General features: G+C 32.2%; 1 protein-coding gene across 1 annotated transcript in view; it reads left to right on the top strand.

Annotated features, from left to right (window-relative positions):
• The window catches only part of LOC142323588 (uncharacterized), a 96,986-nt gene that overhangs the window by 52,025 nt on the left and 24,656 nt on the right, over positions 1 to 20,305 (top strand). The window contains exon 2 of the mRNA XM_075363417.1: positions 4,664 to 4,788. Coding sequence (XP_075219532.1) covers positions 4,664 to 4,788 — 125 coding nt within the window. The remainder of the gene's footprint in view (positions 1 to 4,663; positions 4,789 to 20,305) is intronic.

Below are 20,305 nucleotides of genomic sequence, written 5' to 3'. Positions count from 1 at the left end.
CGAGAAATTAACAGTTTGTATACAGTCAATTTTTATTATAAAAGTTTTTTTTTTTCATAACGATACGAGTGTTTAGACCCTGTTACTTCATTTAACTCATATGCCATTGTTATTGGAGTTATAAAATATACCCGTTGTTTGTTTATCAATAAGTATTTTATTTGAACAAAAAAAAAATCTACTTTTTATTTTGTTGTTTTTAGGCAATGTATTAAAATTATTTTTTAACAGGAAAGTATAAAATCAGAATAAGTTAAAAAATAAAATACAAAAAAACTGTCTTTTTTGTAAAATACTTTCTTAGAAAGTTATTACTATTCCGTAGTATAGAAGGATCGTACTGACAGTGGTGTTTAAAGATCTATACTTACTTAAAATGGCTAATTTTTTGTTAATCCTTTCTTGCACATCTTTGCGTCATTTTAGGCGAGTATTTAAACTTTCAGCTTTCTAGTTCCTATAATTTTTTTTTGTTATAGGATTTTTTGTTAAAAGTGCAAAAGATTACATTGTAGTAAAACTCGTTCCGTTTGTCTGGGTAATTTAATTTTTTTTTTTAATTTGATTTTTAGAAATTTTTTTATTTAGTTTTTGTTATTTTATAAAATTAATTAATAAAAAAATAATTTCATGTAGAGAAGGAGCTTGATTTAATTATATTTGAACGATTACTAAAAGGTGAAAAAGTAAGGCATCTAAGAATAGAAATAATAAATGACCTATAAGGAAATCGAAATAAAAAAAGAAATGTCAAGGAATAGAATGGAATATAGAGACATTGCTGAGGGTCAAGGACATGTCTAAGATCAGGATACTTTATAGAAACAATCATGATAAAATAATTTATTTATATGTATTATTACATGTTAGCTAATAAAAAACCAGTCTCATTAATACATTAGTTGCAATAATGACTAGCAGTTCTGTGGCACTAAAACTGGTTACTTTCTACATCCAGCTATGGAAATTAAAGCTGCACAAAAATAATGATGATAATTGTTTTTTAAAGATTTTCGTGAACATTTAATTTTTATATAAAAAAATACTTAAATTACCTAGGCTAGAAAGGCCGGATAATCAACTGGTGAATAGGTTATCAATCTTACCTATAAAATGGGAACAAAGGAAAAATGAGAAAAAATATTTCCATAAAATTTGTTTAAAATGGTATTTTTCTTTAAATTTTTTCTGTTAAAATATTTTCCTAACTATTTTTATTTGTGTAAGTAATAAAAGTATTTCAAGAAGAGGGAAATATAGCCCTCTGTTTAAATTTCAATATAAAATATTATAAAAATATTTTTGAAACTCTTTTCAATGCGACTAATTGTAAAATATTTTATGTTTATCATGAAGTCAGTAGTTACCCCTGTAACTACCTTACCAGAATTTTAATCGCCGTTAAAAATTCATTCGATGAATTCCTTTAAAATCATTGCAGCTCATATGATGTCTGAGCAAACGGATTCAAATCTAACAACGGCAGGTATAATTTTAAATGACTTGCAAAGATGTCTTGAGGAGTTTGAGCATCCTAATTTCGAATATCAAGGACGGATCTGTTGGAAATTTATTCTCTCTCAATAAAGTTACAGATTAAAGGAAGAATTTCAGTTTATTGAAATCTGTTAATTTATTTAAAAGTTATTGTTTGATAACATACAAATATCGTTGAGAAGATGTAAAATCGATGTTGGTTAGTGACAATTATTTAACTACGTTTGGTTTGCAAAGTATTTTTATCTATTTTGTGTAAAAGATACTCATAAATTAAATATATATAGGGTTATCATAAAAGAATGATGCGGTTTTGAACATGGTTTAAATTAAAACAGAATTACTTCCAGTTTATGTTTTTTATTTTTCAAATTTCTCGTCTCAAACATTTTTTTACATAATTAATAAATTTCAATATGTGCGCCCTTAGTCGCTCGACCAATGCCTAAACGATACTCAACTTCTCTCCAAACATTAGTTAACATTTCTTCGTTAATGGTTGTCATTGCTTTATTAATCCTGTTTTCTAAGTGGTTTAGGTCGCGAATTTTTTGTGTATAAACAACGCTTTTGATGTACCCCCACAAGAAAAACTCGCAAGGTGTCAGGTCTGGACTCCTTGGAGGCCAAAGTATGGGTCTTTGCCGGCCTATCCAACGATCTCCAAATTTTTCGTTCAAAGCGTCCGTGACCAATGGATTGAAGGGCGGGGGAGCACCATCTTGTTGGAAATGAAGTTGATGAATGTTTTCGAGTTCATCCAGCTGAGGAAAGCAATAATCGGTTAACATGTCAAGATACATAACTCCATTAATTGTTTTTTCAGTAAAGAAGAAAGGCCCTATTACACGATTTTTCATCACACCACACCAAAAATTAACTGTAGGCGAATCGCGTTGTTTCTCAATAATTGCGTGTGGGTTTTCAGAGCTCCATATTCGTGAATTGTGTCTGTTAACACATCCATTAACATGGAATGTAGCTTCGTCTGTAAAAATTATATCGTCTAAAAATGATTCGTTTTCACTTATTCTGTCCAACATTTCAACAGCGAAATTGTAACGTTTTACACCATCATCGGATTCCTGCAGTATCTGGATTTTATAAGCGTGTAATTTCAGTTTTTTATGTAAAACTTTGTGAACTGTTGATTTTGGAATACCTAATTCGACGCTTCGACGGGGGATGGACTTCCCAGGACTTCTAATTGCCGATTGTCTAATTAGTTCAACCGTTTCGTCTGGTACACTTGGTCTGCCGGATGATTTCTGTTTCTTAGCTGATCCAGTTTCTTCGAATTGTTTGAACCAACGTGTTATGTTATATTTGTGTGATGGATCTCTTCCGAATTCACGTCGAAACGCACGTTGAACAAAAATTACGTATTTCAAATCAGCCATCAATAAAACACATTTTGCTTTGTGTTTATCCGAGAACATAGTAACTCACTAAACTCACCGCAACAACAATACAAGAACTGACGTTGTGGTTACGACTGCAACATGTTTCAACATACAAAAATTTTATTTATCTATGGAATTAACTTATATTACTAAGATATACTAGGTTCCTGAAACGAAGATAGTCTGCAAAATATAGACTCGCTAGGTGAAGCTGGGATCGAGATATTATGAAACATTTTATTTATGTATGGAATTAACTTATATTACTAAGATATATTAGTTTCCTGAATCGAAGAAAGTCTGCAAAATATGGACTTGCTAAGTGAGGCTGGGTTCGAGGTATTTCGAAAAATTTTATTTATGCATGAAATTAACTTATAATACTAAGATATATTAGTTTCCTGAAAGGAAGAAAGTGTGCAAAACATGGACTCGCTAGGTGAAGCTGAGATCGAGATATTTTAAACAATTTTATTTAAGTATGGAATTAACTTTTTTACTAAGATATAATAAGTAACTTGTACCGAAGAATGTCTGCAAAATATGGAATCATAAAGTGTGGTTAGGATTGAGATATTTCGAAAAAATTATTTCTTCGTTTCAGGAATTTAATATATCTTAGTAATATAAGTTAATTCCATGAATAAATAAAATTGTATGAAATATCTCGATCTCAGCTTCACCTAGCGAGTCCATGTTTTGCAGACTTTCTTCGTTTCAGGAAACTAATATATCGTAGTAATATAAGTTAATTCCATACAAAAATAATATTTTTCGAAATATCTCCGTACCAGCTTCACCTTGTGGGGGTACGTCAAAAGCGTTGTATATACACAAAAAATTCGCGACTTAAACTACTTAGAAAACAGGATTAATGAAGCAATGACAACCATTAACGAAGAAATGTTAACTAATGTTTGCAGAGAAGTTGAGTATCGTTTGGACATTTGTCAAGCGACTAAGGGCGCACATATTGAAATTTTTTAATTATGTAAAAAAATGTTTGCGACTACAAATTTGAAAAATAAAAAACATATACTGTAAGTAATTCTGTTTTAATTTAAACCATGTTCAAAACCGCACTATTATTTTATGATAACCTGTATATATATATATATATATATATATATATATATATATATATATATATATATATAAAACAAGACGTATTTTACTTAAAAATATTGTCTTTATTAAGCTTTTGGGTTAACCAATCAGCAGTACAAACTTATAGATTAAATACACTACGTTTCACTTAGAAGTCTCTAAGCTTCCTCAAGTGACAATACACATTCATACACACATCATACAAAATTCTCTACACTACGAAGTAGTCTACATTATTAAGTATGTAAGAGAGGTTTGCATGTGTGTATGAATGTGTATTTTCACCTGAGGAAACTTAAAGAATTCTACGGTGAAACTTAGTGTATTTAATTTATAAGTTTGTGTAGTTGATTGGTTAACTCAAGAGATTAATAAAGGTAATATTTTTAAGTAAACTATGTTTTGTTATTATATTTAATTATTTCTAATCAAGAAGAAAATAAACTTAAATAAATTCATTTAAGTTGATATTTATATATATTTATTAATAGTCTTTTACATTTAAATTTATAGTATATATGTGCCGTAGAAGAAAAAAGAATTTGCCAATTAACCACTCTTAATGATATATATATAATTAATTTAAAAAATGTGTCATTTTTCATATATTTTTAAATTTATTTAATCAATTTTAATGACATTTTCTTATATTACAGTGTACTATCCGAATGCCTGATACGTTGACAAGAGCCTTAAGGCCACCTGAAGACTGTTCTTTTTGCCGTAGTGTGGATTCTGTTGATGAACGTTCTAAACTTAGTCCTGCTGAGTTTGAAGAAAAGTAAGTCATTTTTATTCTAACAGTTCCTTTATCTTTCTGGGAATATAAAAAGTGCGCGCGCTAATGTGTATGCGGGCGTGTTTGTGTGTGTGCTCTTGCGCATGTGTGGTTGCGTGCTTCGTGTTGGCAGTCTCACTGACTAGTAATGGTGTCCTTGAAAAATGCTTTTAAATGAAAAAATTATATAGTTCTTATTCAAATCTCTTTTTACTTCTAGACCAAATATGTAAAATTAAAAGAAAACCTCAACGATAAAAAAAGATTACAGAAGAAAAGTGTGTAATTTTTGTTTTAAAACTTTACTGAAAAAAAAACTTAAGATCAAATTCTTAAAATCTTAATTAAACCTCATCAATCGAGCCCCCCGCGCCGGTAAATAGATAACAATTTAAGCGGTAAAATGAGGTTAATTTACAATAGGTACAGACAATCGCCCACTCTAATAGTCTAATCTTTTATTATTGTTTATAACCAGTTTGGTTTTAATCATTCCTTTTATTCATATAAAAGAAACTTTATATAAAAAAGTACAGTCCATTCTAAAAATTACAAGTGTTTTGGCCAAAATTTGATATTCTTTAATTTACTGAATGAAAAAAATACCGTTAGTAATCAAAATTGAAACAAAATTCCTAGAGTATATTTTATAAGATATCGGATAATGTAGGTTAAAAATAAAAATGCTTTGCAAGATTCATACAAATATATTCATCTGTTTTTTTTTTTTGTTTTTTTGCATAGTTGACACAATCAAACGAAAATTATAGTTTAAATTCATATTTTTATTGCGAGAAATTCATACCAAAACAAAACCGGAATTCTTATAGTAACACAAAAATGAATATTGCTTTGTGAATTCTGTTGGCTATAACAAAAAGCTTCAACTTGATAATTAGATGATATGATGGTAGTAAATCATGTGAATTGAGGCTAGTGTTGCGCATGCGTGATGGGGAGTTGGGAAGCATATATAAGCAGTATTCTCCCACAGTCTCTTACACATCGACAAACCAGGCTTAGGGGCCTCCATATCGCATGAGCCATAAACGGAATAGTGCGTCAGACGCGTTTCCGGGGTCGCGAGTGAAAAGTTTTCGCGAGTTATATAGTTTGAAGACGTCAAACACGGTAAGTCGCGCATAAAACAAAAACGCGGTCTAAATTTAAAAAACTTACAGTAAGACAAAATATCCCAGCAATTGCGACTCCTCCGGAAAAGGGGACGCATTGCTCCCTCCTTATAGCTAGTGCCCCGTTGTGGCGTATTCCTGCTAGCCTATTAAAGAGTTAGCACCGAAAGGACTTCAGTGGACGGTCTGAAGGGGAATTACGTCGGGAGGACAGGCTTTATAAGCCTAGCCTTCCGCGGTCGGCCCATGAAATAGGTTCGATAACGCTGGTTTAACAACGGATTGGAATGCAATTAAATCCGTCTTAAATTCACTAAAATAATAATAGACAAAACTTGAAAAATTAGATCCGAGATTAAAAAAATAACCCTTTTAAAAACAAGCCCGATTAGAATGATCCAGCAGCAAGGGACTCTGTCCAGGTTCTGCGATAAAGTAGGGAGTAATACACTCCTGCCAACTTTGCATTCCATTCCAGTCTCTTACACGCCTGTATATGTGACAAATAATAGGATTAAAATCAAAACTTTTCTAATATTTACATAGTTTAAATGATTAATCTAACGATCGTACAATTCAATTCTATATAGGAGTTTATATATACATATATAAAATAATTTTTTTTGCAATGTAAATAGTTTCGTAGTTTACATATATCACACCTGAACTACAAATAAAATATTCGCTTTATTCGATATTATATATGCTTGCCATGAATGTAACTGGGAAGGAAGAGTCAGTGTTCAATTTGTCCTCATATGCATCAGGTCAATGTAGATGAATTATTTAACAGTGAAAAATTAAATCTACATATTAATCTGTTTTTCCTGCTGGCTTAAAAAATTCAGATGCCTTCATATTTTCCACGAGAGCTTAAATGTAAGTAGTTAATGATAAGCAAAGATATAACAGAACTTCGTCTTATTTTTACTTATTTCATGTTCTTTTCTCAGTAAACGAATAAAACATATATGTCATGGCTGTTAGATACATACCCAACACATAATCACATGTAAGTCTACCCATATATTAAACAAAATGTTGATACGCATCTTTCTTGTTTATTTTTAATGAGTCTACAACAATTTCAGCTTCTTTCATTAAAAAAAATAAAAAATAAAAATAAAACGAAATTCCATCCTGTTAACAAAATCACAGATTGGGCTGTATTATGCAAGTTTTATTTGTTTTTAATATCAAATACAGGCACTAAACTAAAAAAGAATGCCTGATCAGTTTATAGAAATGAGATGCCATTGATTCATCCGTTATTAACTGAAACAGCACAGATTAGTTTATTGCATTATGCAATACTCCAATGAAAAAAAGACTTCAATATTTATTTATTTTATCGTTTGAAAAAAACAAGTAAATAAAAATAGAAGTATAAAAATGGAACTTAATGAAGGAAAGCCTTGATGTTTGACCCTGTGACGACATTCAGGTCATCCCCCTCCACGAACCAAGAGGATTACAGTATTTTGGTCACTGACGCTTGCTGTCTTGCGCGTACGTACAGAACGGTAATGCTAAAATAAATGTTCCCGGTATCGCACCAAACTTCCCGATTATTCCGTTTGAGAAAATAGTAGTTACAATAGATGAAAATTCTTCTGTTGAAGAGATTGGATCGCTCGGTAAGACAGAAATGACCCAAGTAGACACATTCATTCCTTAGAACCTCAACTTCACGACTTGCCTTATACTTCCGACGTCCATCAGTGATATTGCTTTCCTGTACTACGCTTTTCTTACGGATATAGTATCCGCCTGATAAGCTGTCAAAAAAGCCTCGCATTCCCGGTTAATTTTATCTCTGATAATATTCAGATGCTTTTTAAAGGTTTTGCAGGCACTTGTCTGAATCATCTTCATCGGTGTACGTTATGCAGTCTCTTATAAGATCCTCCTTCTCGTCTTCTGACAAATTTTTATGGTAAATTGAGGTGAAATATGTTCCAAATACCATAGCAGGTCTTAAGAGTTCCAAGTTTTGCCGCCATATTCATCGAAGAACAAAATAAGACTGACCGTCACCAGAATTATCTGCACCAATTTAAAATAAATCTTTCGGGAGAAATACCCTCTCCATCATTGGTACCTATTGTAATATATTTCAGTCTTCGACTTAACATCTATTATTTAAACGATTTCTTTGGTACTCTGTTTTCGTACAATACGGGTAATCCACAGAATACATAATAATATACACAATGGTCGTTCAAATTTCAAAACTGATAGCACTAATTACATCTGACGCTTTGGTCATTGAAAGAATAATAAAATCCTTTAGTGACGAGGTTTTCTTTATCCTCGATGTCGGTATATCGAAACGAATGCAACCGATCGGCTTACCTGGAAAAGTCCTTTGATGATATCTACTGTATATCTGTTGTATAAACCAATCCATCTAGAAACATGCACTATGCAGTGCACAATTCCCTCTTTTGTGAAGAGGACAGATGTCTACATTTGTGAAATCGGATTTAGGAGCGGTTTCCGGTATCTCCCGAACGTCGTCGTGGAACCTACGGAGGAATTTAATCTTTTCCTGTCCCTTTGTATATATCTTGGAGAAACGTGAACAAAGTGTTTTCATCGTATACTCAGTATAAACAACGTCTTCGTAATCCCAGTCTATATGATGACAGTTTTTTTCAACAAATCTACCACATGACGTTATCTCGGTTTGAAGTTAGATTTTGCATAGGCTGTCGGAATAAAAGAATCCTAAGGGAGTAATGATCTACTACAGCCAATTTCTTTATGATAAAATCGTCACTATTATTGAGTAGCCCATGAAATGCAATTACTCCTTCGATGACAACCAAACATGGAAAAAAACCGATATTGCTATATACGCTTATGCTTATGCTACATACATGTGTTTATAAACTGAGAACATCGGTTGCGTTTCCATACCATCCTAGAGGTAGCACATCGGCGTGTTGAGATTATTTTATTAACGAGTGAAATCTTTCCAAGGAGGTCTATCAAAAATCACTCCAAGTAAACAATTTTTTTCGAATGAATGTTTGTTACATCCACTTGTATCGCCTCATTCTAAGCAATGTTAATCGCTTACACAATCGTTTTAATCATATCAACAACGGTGCATACTTCATCATAAAATCTGTAATTATCAGACAGTATGCTGCAGTTTTTTCGGGGATATTTGATGAAGATTCGAATTCAATCCGCATGTCAACCGAACTCATCTTTAACGCATCACTGTGCTTTGAGCAGTCGAATACGAATAAAGGTGCGAATTTTATTAAGTTGCCTATGCCGATTAAATTTTTCTCCTGACTGTTTGTTAAAATAATATTTATAAAACCGAACTAACATATTGTACAGTAAATTGTTATCGCCCCACTTCTTCTCGTACGGACAGTACACAGAATTTAAATACAACCTCATATTTATGACGTTTCAGTTGTCAAAATTCGAAATGATCTTGTTCACTTGGTTCTTTTTGTCCGTTTGGAATCTTACTATGACATAACATGACCTTTCCCCTTGAGAAACAGATTTCATTATCCACACATTATTCTGTATTCTAGGAAAAGACGGGTACTCGTATAGATTCCATCTTCGGAAAGCCATCGTTGTAGGCATATAGTTTTCCAACATTCTTATGAGTGGCAATTGTTGTTCGTCTGCGACTTGTACGTAACGGACCTTCCACATAACTTTAGAGTGTCTCAAATTATAATCAGTTTTACAGTCTACTATGCAGACAGAATTATTTTCGGAAGAAAACATTAGAAGTATCATTATTTATTTATCCTGGGGTCGCCTCTTTTTAGACTTTTTAAAAAAATTCATATCAGTCTGCAGTACTGATATTTCGGAATGTATAATTCGATTGGTAATAGATATAAACCTGTATTTATCACTTTACCGGTTACTTTCTTTGCTTCCTCGATTGCTTTCTTTCCAATATAAGATCCTACCTCTCCGGCAGCTAGACTTGTTAACAGTCCGCTTCCTCGTTTACGACTGACGCTTTCGACTTCTTCACCCTAATCATGTCGGTATGAGAGTAACCGGTTTACGAGTATTTACCGTGGTACCCCACCCCCGATCAACGATGAGTTTATTTAAATATTTCATTATTTCTCTAAAAACCTGCAATCCTATTGGTCAGTGTCACAATACCAGAATTTCTGTACTACTATTAAGATTAATATATTCTGTATTTGTATAATGAATATTGCAATACATCCTAGACAAAATCCAACTCCACATCCGTGCAATTACATCTATATACACGTCCTGGGCGAGCAACAACAAAGTACTTCTGTACTTTCACTTATGTATGTTGGCCAACGGAGCAATTGTATTGCTCAGGAGCTTTATGCGGGATACGGAATTGGCGGTCCCGAGCTGGTTGCAGCTGTGCTTCTCGTTTTTTTCTACTTGCAGCGGAGTCGGGAGGCAAAACCGTGATATTTTTTTTACCGACACTGGGCGGAGTGCAGCTGGGGAGTGCTTATTCCTCCTCCCTATGGTGGAAAACGGGTTGTGGGTGGGGTGATCTGAGCTTGCTTTGCCGAAGTCGTGCACCGCTCAACGTGAGTCAGTCACTTCGGCCCTTGGCAGGGATTGTTCCATAGGTAACGGTATCGGAGCCTTTACGGCTAAGTGCGGGCCCTGCGATGTCGGTATAGCGGGTCAGGCATTACCTGATCCCCCAGCCCGGGTTAAATTTGTGGGAATTGGATGACTGAGGGACAGGATCAATTATCTGAGACATGCCCAACTGCCTCTCCACCCGCATTTTGCGATATTTTGACTGTCGACTCTTAATCTATGGAAACTTACACTTCCACGATTTCTGTGACGGAGGGTTTCCTTTAAAATCCTCATCCAGGATAGATTTTATCTTTGCAAGCGAAGTGAAGGAAGAGTGTTGAGTTTAGTGATATTGAGAAAAAGGATCGAACTAGGTTTCGATCAATGTATAATAAAGCGATGCCGAAATATTGGTTGATAAAGAAGAAAGAAGGGAATTATACTATGATTAGTCTTTTGTGATTGTTTGAGAGATCACGGAAGCTGCAGGAGTGCCTGTTAAAGAGACAAGGAAGGCTTCTTGGGACTGTTTGTTGAAACCGTCAACGACCTTCAATTGACACGCCTACTCAAAGCCAAGTAGATAGCTTTGACATTGATATTGTTCCGTATGTACACTAAATATCTCCAAAAGAGTAGTTATGTGCAGGGATTTTCTGAACTGCACAGAAGACGGTATTGTTGAAGAACTCCATAGACAAGGATTTGTTGCATGTTGACGATTGATACATGTGGCAAAGGAAGCGTTGTACTCTCCTCGTCGCACGTCCTGACTTTCAAATCCTAGTGTCCAGAGAAGATTAAAGCTGGCTTTCATATACTAGATATTCGTCCTTTCATCCCGACTCCATTGCTGTATTTTGAAATTCGGATACACAGTAGCGCATGAACAAGAAAACAAATATGTGTTTGTGGTGTGATATTGTATCCTGATCACCCATCCAGAGATAAACCTGTCTGTGTCACTTGTCATGGGCACAACTCTACAAGATCGCGAAACTATCAAGTTTATAAAGAACTAGCAATTCAGGAGGTGAAGACATGCAAAAGGTCAGCTACTTTAATGCTAGGAAGATTGTACTTATCAGATCACCAAAGGTTGCGTCTTATGCTCAGATTGCTGCTGCTCTTGCAGTCTCCTTTAAACAAAAAAAAAAAAAGACGTAATCTCTGAACTGGCACAAGCTTAAACGAACATGGCCGAACGCATCATTAATGGGAAACTAAAAGTTGACCAATTAGAGAAACCAGTAAAAAACCGGTACAGAAGGTACCGGTAATCATTTTGTGTTCTTTTAGGATTTTTAATGTCCTATGACAAGTCTGTTTCTGGATGATCTGTCTGACAAGACTAGTCTTCTCTCTAGTTCGTTAGTGATTTTATCAAGGAGGGAACATTTTTTTTTCTTTTTTGTTTGGGAGAAGGGCTAGTGACCATAGTAGTCGATGCCTGTAAATTTGAAAAAGTCTATAATACAATATGAATATGTTTTATTAGTTTGGAATGGAACTTTTGATTCTCACTTGAATAATTTATTTATAATGCAAAAATGATAATCTAAAACATATTAAATAAACGTAGACTTTGTTCAAACGAAATAGTAATTTTGGAATTTGATGTCGTGACTGTAGGTTAGTTATGCATTAAGAGCCTTATCATACACATTCAACGTAATATAGGACAATTTAAATTATGAGCGAATTAAGATATTTACTTACTAAGAAATGATACAATTAAGAAATATGGGAATTATCGTTCAAATTTAACCATTATACGAAAACAGTTTTTATTAGTACAAGACTTGTGAACCTTACAAAAAATAAATTTTTTGAAGCTCAAGTTTTCAAATATAAAACCAACAAAGAATTAAGGAAATGGATTAAAAATGATTTTTTATTTAATATAAATAGTTTATTTTATTAAATATGTTTAACTAATTTACCTTTTGGTTTTTCGCCAAGGTATCTAATTTTTAATTATTACTAAGATTGTCAACTGCTATAATTTTGTTATGCTCATGAATGAACATTTCTAAAAGGCGAGCGAAACACCCCCAAAAAGTCATTTAGAAACATGAAAAACTGATCAGCTCTAATCGCTAATTTCCACATTAATTTATGTTTTCAAGGGTTCTGAATATGAAGTTTATTTTGATCTAGAATTGGGGGAACATTATCGAAAAATTGGTATTTTAGCAAAAAATGAAAAAAAAAATTTTTTCATGATTTTTTGTGTCTAACTCACTTTAGCTCAGTTGGATATTAATATTTTTTAACGAAATTTTAGCGATATGATCTTCAAGCGATTCTTCGAAAAACGAGACCAAAGCAATTTTTTCAAAGCATTTTCCGGATGAGTTATGATTTTCTTTAAATTTTAGGTGCATTTTCACGAGTTAGCATATTCAATTGCAAAAGTTGAGTGACGAACAGGACCGGATTTATCACAAGTGCCGCCCCTGGGCAATAGCAAAAATGCCGCCCTTTTCCAAATTTTTTTTTAAAACCATGTGCATTTATTGATAATTGGTATAAATAAAATATAAGCATTTACACCTTTATTGAAATGTTTTATTTAATATATAATAATATATTTAAAAATTGAATCTGAAATATAATCATTATCCACATGTATAGTAACTTGCTTAGAAACACTTTAGTCTTACGTTTTTTGTAGTAAAATCTGTTATAATCTGCTCACAGTCTAGTTTTAAAAGAATATCAGCTTCGATGATCATTATAGCTAAGCTATTTAAGCGATCTTCAGTCATTGTGGAGCGGAGGTATGTCTTAATTCTTTTTAAGCAAGAAAAAGACCTTTCAGCACTGCTGTTTGTAACTGCAGTACAAATAATCATGCGGTATGCAATTTCCACATTCGGAAATACGGTGTACATGTCATTTTCCCGAAGAAATTTGAGTAACTCAAGAGGGGATTTGTTTTGCAAATTTCGAGAAACGCAATGTGCGTGAAAATGTATAAACTCATCACCTAGAGATGGCTCAAGATCTGACGAACAACATTCATTCTCTCAATATCTCGGACGACTCGCGAATTTCAGAGTTATCTCTAAAACGTTTGAAATTCGTAATAATGGCGAATTTGCTGTTAATGACTTCGTAAGCTGACATCCACAATTCGTTGTATAAATTATCCAAGATGACATTGAAAATATTAACTCTAAAATAGTCCCTGGCAGTCAATTCCACTTCTCCATAACTCGTTTCGTCAGGACGTAGAATTCTTCTTCTCCTTCTTCTCAACACAGTTTAGTACTCCTGGATTTCAGACATTTCTAAGGCTAGTTCTTCATAGAAATCAAATTCATTGCGATAATCTGTGACAATTTTTATAAGCCCTTTGTATAAATCAATAACCTCAACCAGAATGATGTTTACTTCTTGCAATTTTTGACTGACACTATTAAACCTAGAGAGTAGAAAATGCCACAAAATTTGCAAGAATGCTGTTTCGAGATGTTCCATTTGGCTGCGGATTCCTTTTGCTTCCTGTCTGGTGATTGCGTTTTCAGTTTCATCCTCTTCCTTACTCACTAGTATTTCGATGATTTCTGAAAAGTTATCTTGTAAAGCAGTGACAGCATCCGCACGAGCCGACCACCTTGTCGTGGACAATGATTTCAACGTTGTTATGTTGCCTCGAATGCGTGTTTGGAAAATTTCCCATCGATGCGTTGACGATGTAAAAAAATGGTACACAGATTGCACAAGTGAGAAAAACGAAACGGCTTCAGAACATTTTTCCACTACACAGCCACCAACCAAGTTCAACGAATGAGCAGCAGACGGCACGTAATCTGCTAACGCATTTTCCTTCTTAATTCGAGCTTGAAGACCAGAATATTGTCCTGACATATTATAAGCATTGTCGTATTATTGCCCTCGACATTCAGCAATATTCAATCCCAAAGTATCCAAGTATCCGACGTAAAAACTGCAGCAGCTAACGCTTCAGCTTTGTGTCCAGGATTTTCAATGAATTGAAAAAATCTCTCCACAGGAACGCCGTTGGGTTTCACGTACCGAAAATTAAATGATAATTGATCCACGTGCGAGATGTCTGGAGTTGAATCAACTATGAGAGATTCCGCCACCCTTTTTCTGTTAGCAGCTCCACTACACTTTTTTCGATAGTCACTTGTAGTGTTCTATCTGTAGTCAAAATTAAGAATTAGAAAAATATTTATGTAACTGCTATACACTAACACGTTTTCACTTTTTACCTTTTCAATCATTGATATTCATAAATTTGACGAAAATTTTTTAATAGCAGAATAAAATATATTTAAATGCGATACACATAAAAAAAAAAAACGGTTCACTTAACACTCACAAATAACAATTATCGGTTACGAAGTTGTCGAAGTTTCAATTCTCAACTCAAACGGGAGCACGTTATTCGTATAGAGGAGGACTTTTTTTCCAAGCTAAGCAACGTACTCGAATGCAAGAGCTTGGAAAAACAATTTCCACACTTAACCATGGTAAATTAATTGAGGGTGCATATTTGGAGAGAGGGCAAGGTCCGATCCTGGCTGTGAATATCAGGTAATAGCTCTCAAACCCTGAACAATAGAGAGTAATAAACAAAAGGCACAAAAATGAGTGACCATATACATATAAAATTTGAAGCTGTCCGAAAAATCTATTCTCCTAAAGATAAAGAAATCCTGGAGATAAAGAAAATAATGAATACATGAAAACTCGGCGACGACAATAAAGCCTTAAATTGTAAAATCTCAAACGAATATCTATAATGCTATTGTTTGGAATATGAATTGATTCATAGTCGCTACACAACAAAATGACAAACAGTTTAACCGATTTTCGATTTTTCAAAAAGTCGAAAATTTGCCGCCCTGGGCCATGGCCCACGTTGTCCCTGTGTAAATCCAAGCCTGGTGACGAAGTTTGGAAATTTAACTTCTAACCCATACCGTATTAAAATTTAAGGCATTATGAAGTTTTTCACAAAGTTAGAGCTCTTAATATGCCATAGAAAATATATTACGAAAATTTAAAATATACCTAGTAGCGCGCGCGAGCTGCCTCTCGCGTTAGCTATTTGCGCATCCATGTCGACCGATTAAAAAAATGTACAATAATGAATACGTTCTACTAATTATGAATAAATTTATCACATTGTTTGACTTTGTAAGCAGCAGAAGAATAAAAACAAAATCCAAAAAACTCCTTCAGTTCTGCGATGCGTGATAGATGAGCCGACAGCCCGTGAGAAAACCTGTCAAGACATGATGCACGGTTTTTTAGCGATGGAGTATTAGTTAATAAATGCATGTACCAACTGGTTGAAGTTCAAAACTTAAAAATTCAATTGCAATAAATGTGGATTTCAATTAAAAACAATTAGAAGATTTAAACAAGATTGAAAACAGTTTAAAACAAATTTTAAATAATTTATCGATACCGAAGCACATCCATCTAAAAAAAAAAAATGCAAATACAAAAGCAGCTTCTTCAGTTCAAAATAATTTTCAAATTTATCAGTTATAATTAGATATAATAATGTATATATTTTTATTAAATAGTTTGATTAGCAATAAAAATACACCTTAAAACAAAACATTCAGTACTGTATATTTTTTTGTAATCAGTCGGCGTGCGCAAATAGCTGGCGCCAAAGGCAGCTCGCGCGCTCGCTGCGTACGGTGTATTTTAAATTTCCATAACTTTTTTCTATGCCATATTTAGAGCTATAATTTTATGAAAAACTTCATAATGCCTTAAATTTTGATACCGTACGGGTTAAAAGTGAAAATTTTAAACATCGTCGTTCAACTTTTGCAATTGAATTTACTAACTTGTGAAAATGTACCTAAACTTATCAAAAAAATCATAACTCATCCGGAAAATGCTTTAGAAAATTCGCTTTGGTCTTGTTTTTCGAAGAATCGCTTGAAGATCATAATGTTAAAATTTTGTTAAGAAATATTATATCCGGCTGATGTAATGAGTTAGACACAAAAAATCATGAAAAAATATTTTTTTAATTTTTTGCTAAAATACCAATTTTTCGATAATGTTCCCTCAATTTTAGATCAAAATAAACTTCATATTCAGAACCCTTGAAAACATAAATTAATGTGGAAATTAGCGATTAGAACGATGCTGATCGGTACCGTGTCATTTTGCGGGTAGTTCTCGCTCGCCTATTTTTATTGTTATCGACTTACAGGTCTGATCTATTCACACAGTTAAATGAATGCTACCACTAGCGGACAAGGTTTGGTACCTTTTGCTGGTAAAGCCAAAATAATTTATTATTCGTTAAATAGATATTTAAAATAATATTAATCTTTTTTTACGTTTTAAGTGAATTCAACAAAACCGAATTTCTTTTAAAAATGTGTAATGTTGGTATTGCATCAAATTTTTTTATTATATTTTAATGTATTTTGTTATTGACAATAAATAAATAAACAAATTACGAATATAATAACAAAAAGAACGTTCAAGAATAGTTTTTCTGAAATAAAAATCTACGATTCCCTATTCATTTTGATTATTATTAAAAATTTATCAGTAATTAAAAAGGAAATTTTAAAGATGTAAATATAAAAAAGAGAAGCAGTAAAAAAAAACTATACATAAACATGTATGAAGTCATAAGCAATACAGTCGCATAAGCACGAAGACAAAAAAATGTGCACCAGTCATTTGAATCTTTCTCTCTCTTTCTCTGTGTAATTTTTTATATTTATTCTTACCGTTTCCTTTATAAGTACTGATGATTATGATTAGTTAGTAGCTAAAATGACTTATTTGAAGATTTTATTTACGTAAACATTTCCTGAATGTTCTAATAGTTATTTTATTCCGATATAATCATTTATCATAGCTTATTCTTGTGACTTAAACACGAATTAAAAATAAAAGTCTTCCGGTTTATGAGTTGACGCTTCTATGCTGAAAAGCTTTATTTTAAATGCATTGCATTGAACTTAATTTGTTTTTAAGGAAATGATTAATGTTTTAATCACCAGAGAAAAGGATAAAAGCAAATTTACTATTTTAATAAGCTTTTAACTAATCCATGAAACAATTTTATATAAAGAAAACGTGTATAGTGGTCACTATGAGTTGCATCTTGAAGAAAACCAATTTATTGATTTATTGATGTTGAAAAATTCTCCAGCAACTTCAACTATACACATAGGGATCTGTATAGTTAGTACCTATTTCGATTCTCAAAGAAGTATACCCCCCTCGATCATCCTCTCTCTTTTTCTCTACAGAAAGATATATATATATCACAACTTTATGTGAAATTTGTAAACTCTTTTTTATATATATATATATATATATATATATATATATATAGAGAGAGAGAGAGAGAGAGAGAGAGAGTGAGAGTGAGAAACAGCATAACTCGTGTTCTTACAAACATGTTAGAAAACGCTTTATTTTCCCCTACCTATCTTATTTTGTTTTGCAAGCAGAAATTTATAACTAAATACGAATTGAAATATCTTAAAATTTCTGTATGTATTTTAAATCCAACTTTATGTGAAATTTGTACTCTTTTTTTTAACTTTCGAAATTGAAATATAGTGTATATTTGAAATTTTGAATCATTCAAATCTTCGTAACGATTAGTTCATTCAAATTACGTAAAATCTGAAGCGCCTTTTTTATAAAAAAAAAACCAAAAAAAACCACTTATTCGAAATCGTTTTATTGTGTTTTCGCTTCAGTTATATCTCACTTATCACTAAACAATACTTTTTTCATCGTAGAGGAAATAAAATCTGGCTCAAAATTCATTCTATTTTCTTCTCGTTTTGAAACTATACATTTCTTTTTTAATTTTAGCCTATCTTCTACATCACAAATCCTTTATTTCACTGATCTTCCATTTAAGTATTCTAATTTTTTTCCTTTATATTTTTACTATCTACGCTTCCTTTTAATAATACCAAATTAATTAAACCTAGATGTCTTTATTCACGGTCAACCAGTCTAATGGTGTATACATTTTTTAACAATATTCTGCCATTTACAAGTTTATTCTGCCAATTTTTACCCAATTTCATTTAAAACTATCAATTTCTCATCCTATCAACTGACGCAATTTTAAATTCTCTTCCTTTCTGGCCTTCTGTTACCCGTATTTGCTGCTATAAAGCCCTGCACTCTTTACATATATATTTCAAGATTTTCTTTCTAATTCCTACTTCTATGTTTGATGATAATAATAATAATAATAATAATATACTTATTTTCTGCATTTAAGTTGCCCTTCCATATGCTAATTTGTTTCTGATATCTTCTTTACTTGTGTCCATGTATTCTTTACTTCTGACATATGTCAGAAGTAAATAAATATAGTAATAGAGTTGCATAGTTTCCTTTTTCCTTTCTTAATATTTGTTCATTATTTCTTTATGATCCATATCATTCTTGTTTATTTTCCGATTGAATTTTATTCTAAAAAGTGATTTTTTTTTACAATGCTTCCTTACTGTGTAGTATCTGCAACTTATTTTTATTATCGCTATCTACCATTCGTTGCGTAGTATCTCCTTTTTGATGTGTTAGGAAGAAACGTCATTGATATCCACTCTCTGCAACCGATATTTAGGCACATAACAGAAAACGCCCAAAAAATAGTATCAACTATAAATCATAACCTCATTATTTTATTCTACTTACAATATTTCTTAGCTATAAGATCATTCCCTCAACTCATTTATCGTTTCTGTACCCAAGTCTAAAAGAGGTAGTTCATCTTTGCCTCACTCTTTTTGAATTACGGTTTGTCTCTCTTAGTTTCCTATCAGAATTCTTGTACATATTTTATAAGTCTTATTTCTCTACACTTCGACATAGTTATCCCTAAAGTTTTGGACATTTAATTCGTTTATAAACGATGAAATGAATTTCATCATGATTTACTATACCAGCAACTGGAAAACGTTTTCCATTTTGCTATTCAAGTTTAATTTGAGAAATAAGTCTTTTTTGAAATTGGCTTTATACTTTAAACTATGAGATCATAAACTAATAGAGAATAGTTAACGTATATATTCATAATTTCGGCATGGCAGTTATTTTCCATTCATATAAATTTTCTGAGATTACTTATCAACTAAGTTTATAATTATTTGTAAGGACGATATCAGTTACTACAATTAAATTTTCCTAAAATTTTTAAATTTCATAACTGAGTTTGCTTTAAAAAAAAATTGTGTATGTAAGTTATAAACTTAATAAATGTATTGAAAATATAAATTTCCATACAAATATTTCTCCCTTATTTAAATCATAAACAGTAAATTAAATTTACATTTCAACTGTTTTCTACCGTTATTAATAAACATTAGTTACTAGAAGGTCAATGATGGATTATTACGTAACCTTTTTACTAAGACATAAACGTCGTATATATATTTTTTTTATTGAGGGTTTTTTTTTTGTTATATTTTACAGTTAAGTAAACATTTCTCTTCAGTATTATATATCATTAAACTAAGTTGTCATTACCTTAATTACGATTACAAAGTTAATTTAGATACGACGTATAAATTAATTTAATTTGAAGTCCCATGCAGAGCAGTAGGCGGTTCGGAGACTCGTATCCGTAGAAGCATTTTTGAAAAAAGAAGTCGTATAAAATTAAAAAAGTACTATTGATTTCAGTTTTTTGTTACGGATGTATAAGATACATTGTCATAAAATGTAATTAAAGATAAATAAAAAAAGCGATAAAAAAAATGTAATAAAAGATTATTTGGACGCTTTAACCACGACTATAATAAAATAAGAAT

Source organism: Lycorma delicatula, chromosome 4 (assembly GCF_047948215.1).
Source record: "Lycorma delicatula isolate Av1 chromosome 4, ASM4794821v1, whole genome shotgun sequence".
NCBI classification, from domain to species: Eukaryota; Metazoa; Arthropoda; class Insecta; order Hemiptera; family Fulgoridae; genus Lycorma; species Lycorma delicatula.
The sequence above is the reverse complement of the archived record's forward strand: the minus strand, read 5'-3'. Positions and strand labels throughout refer to the sequence as shown.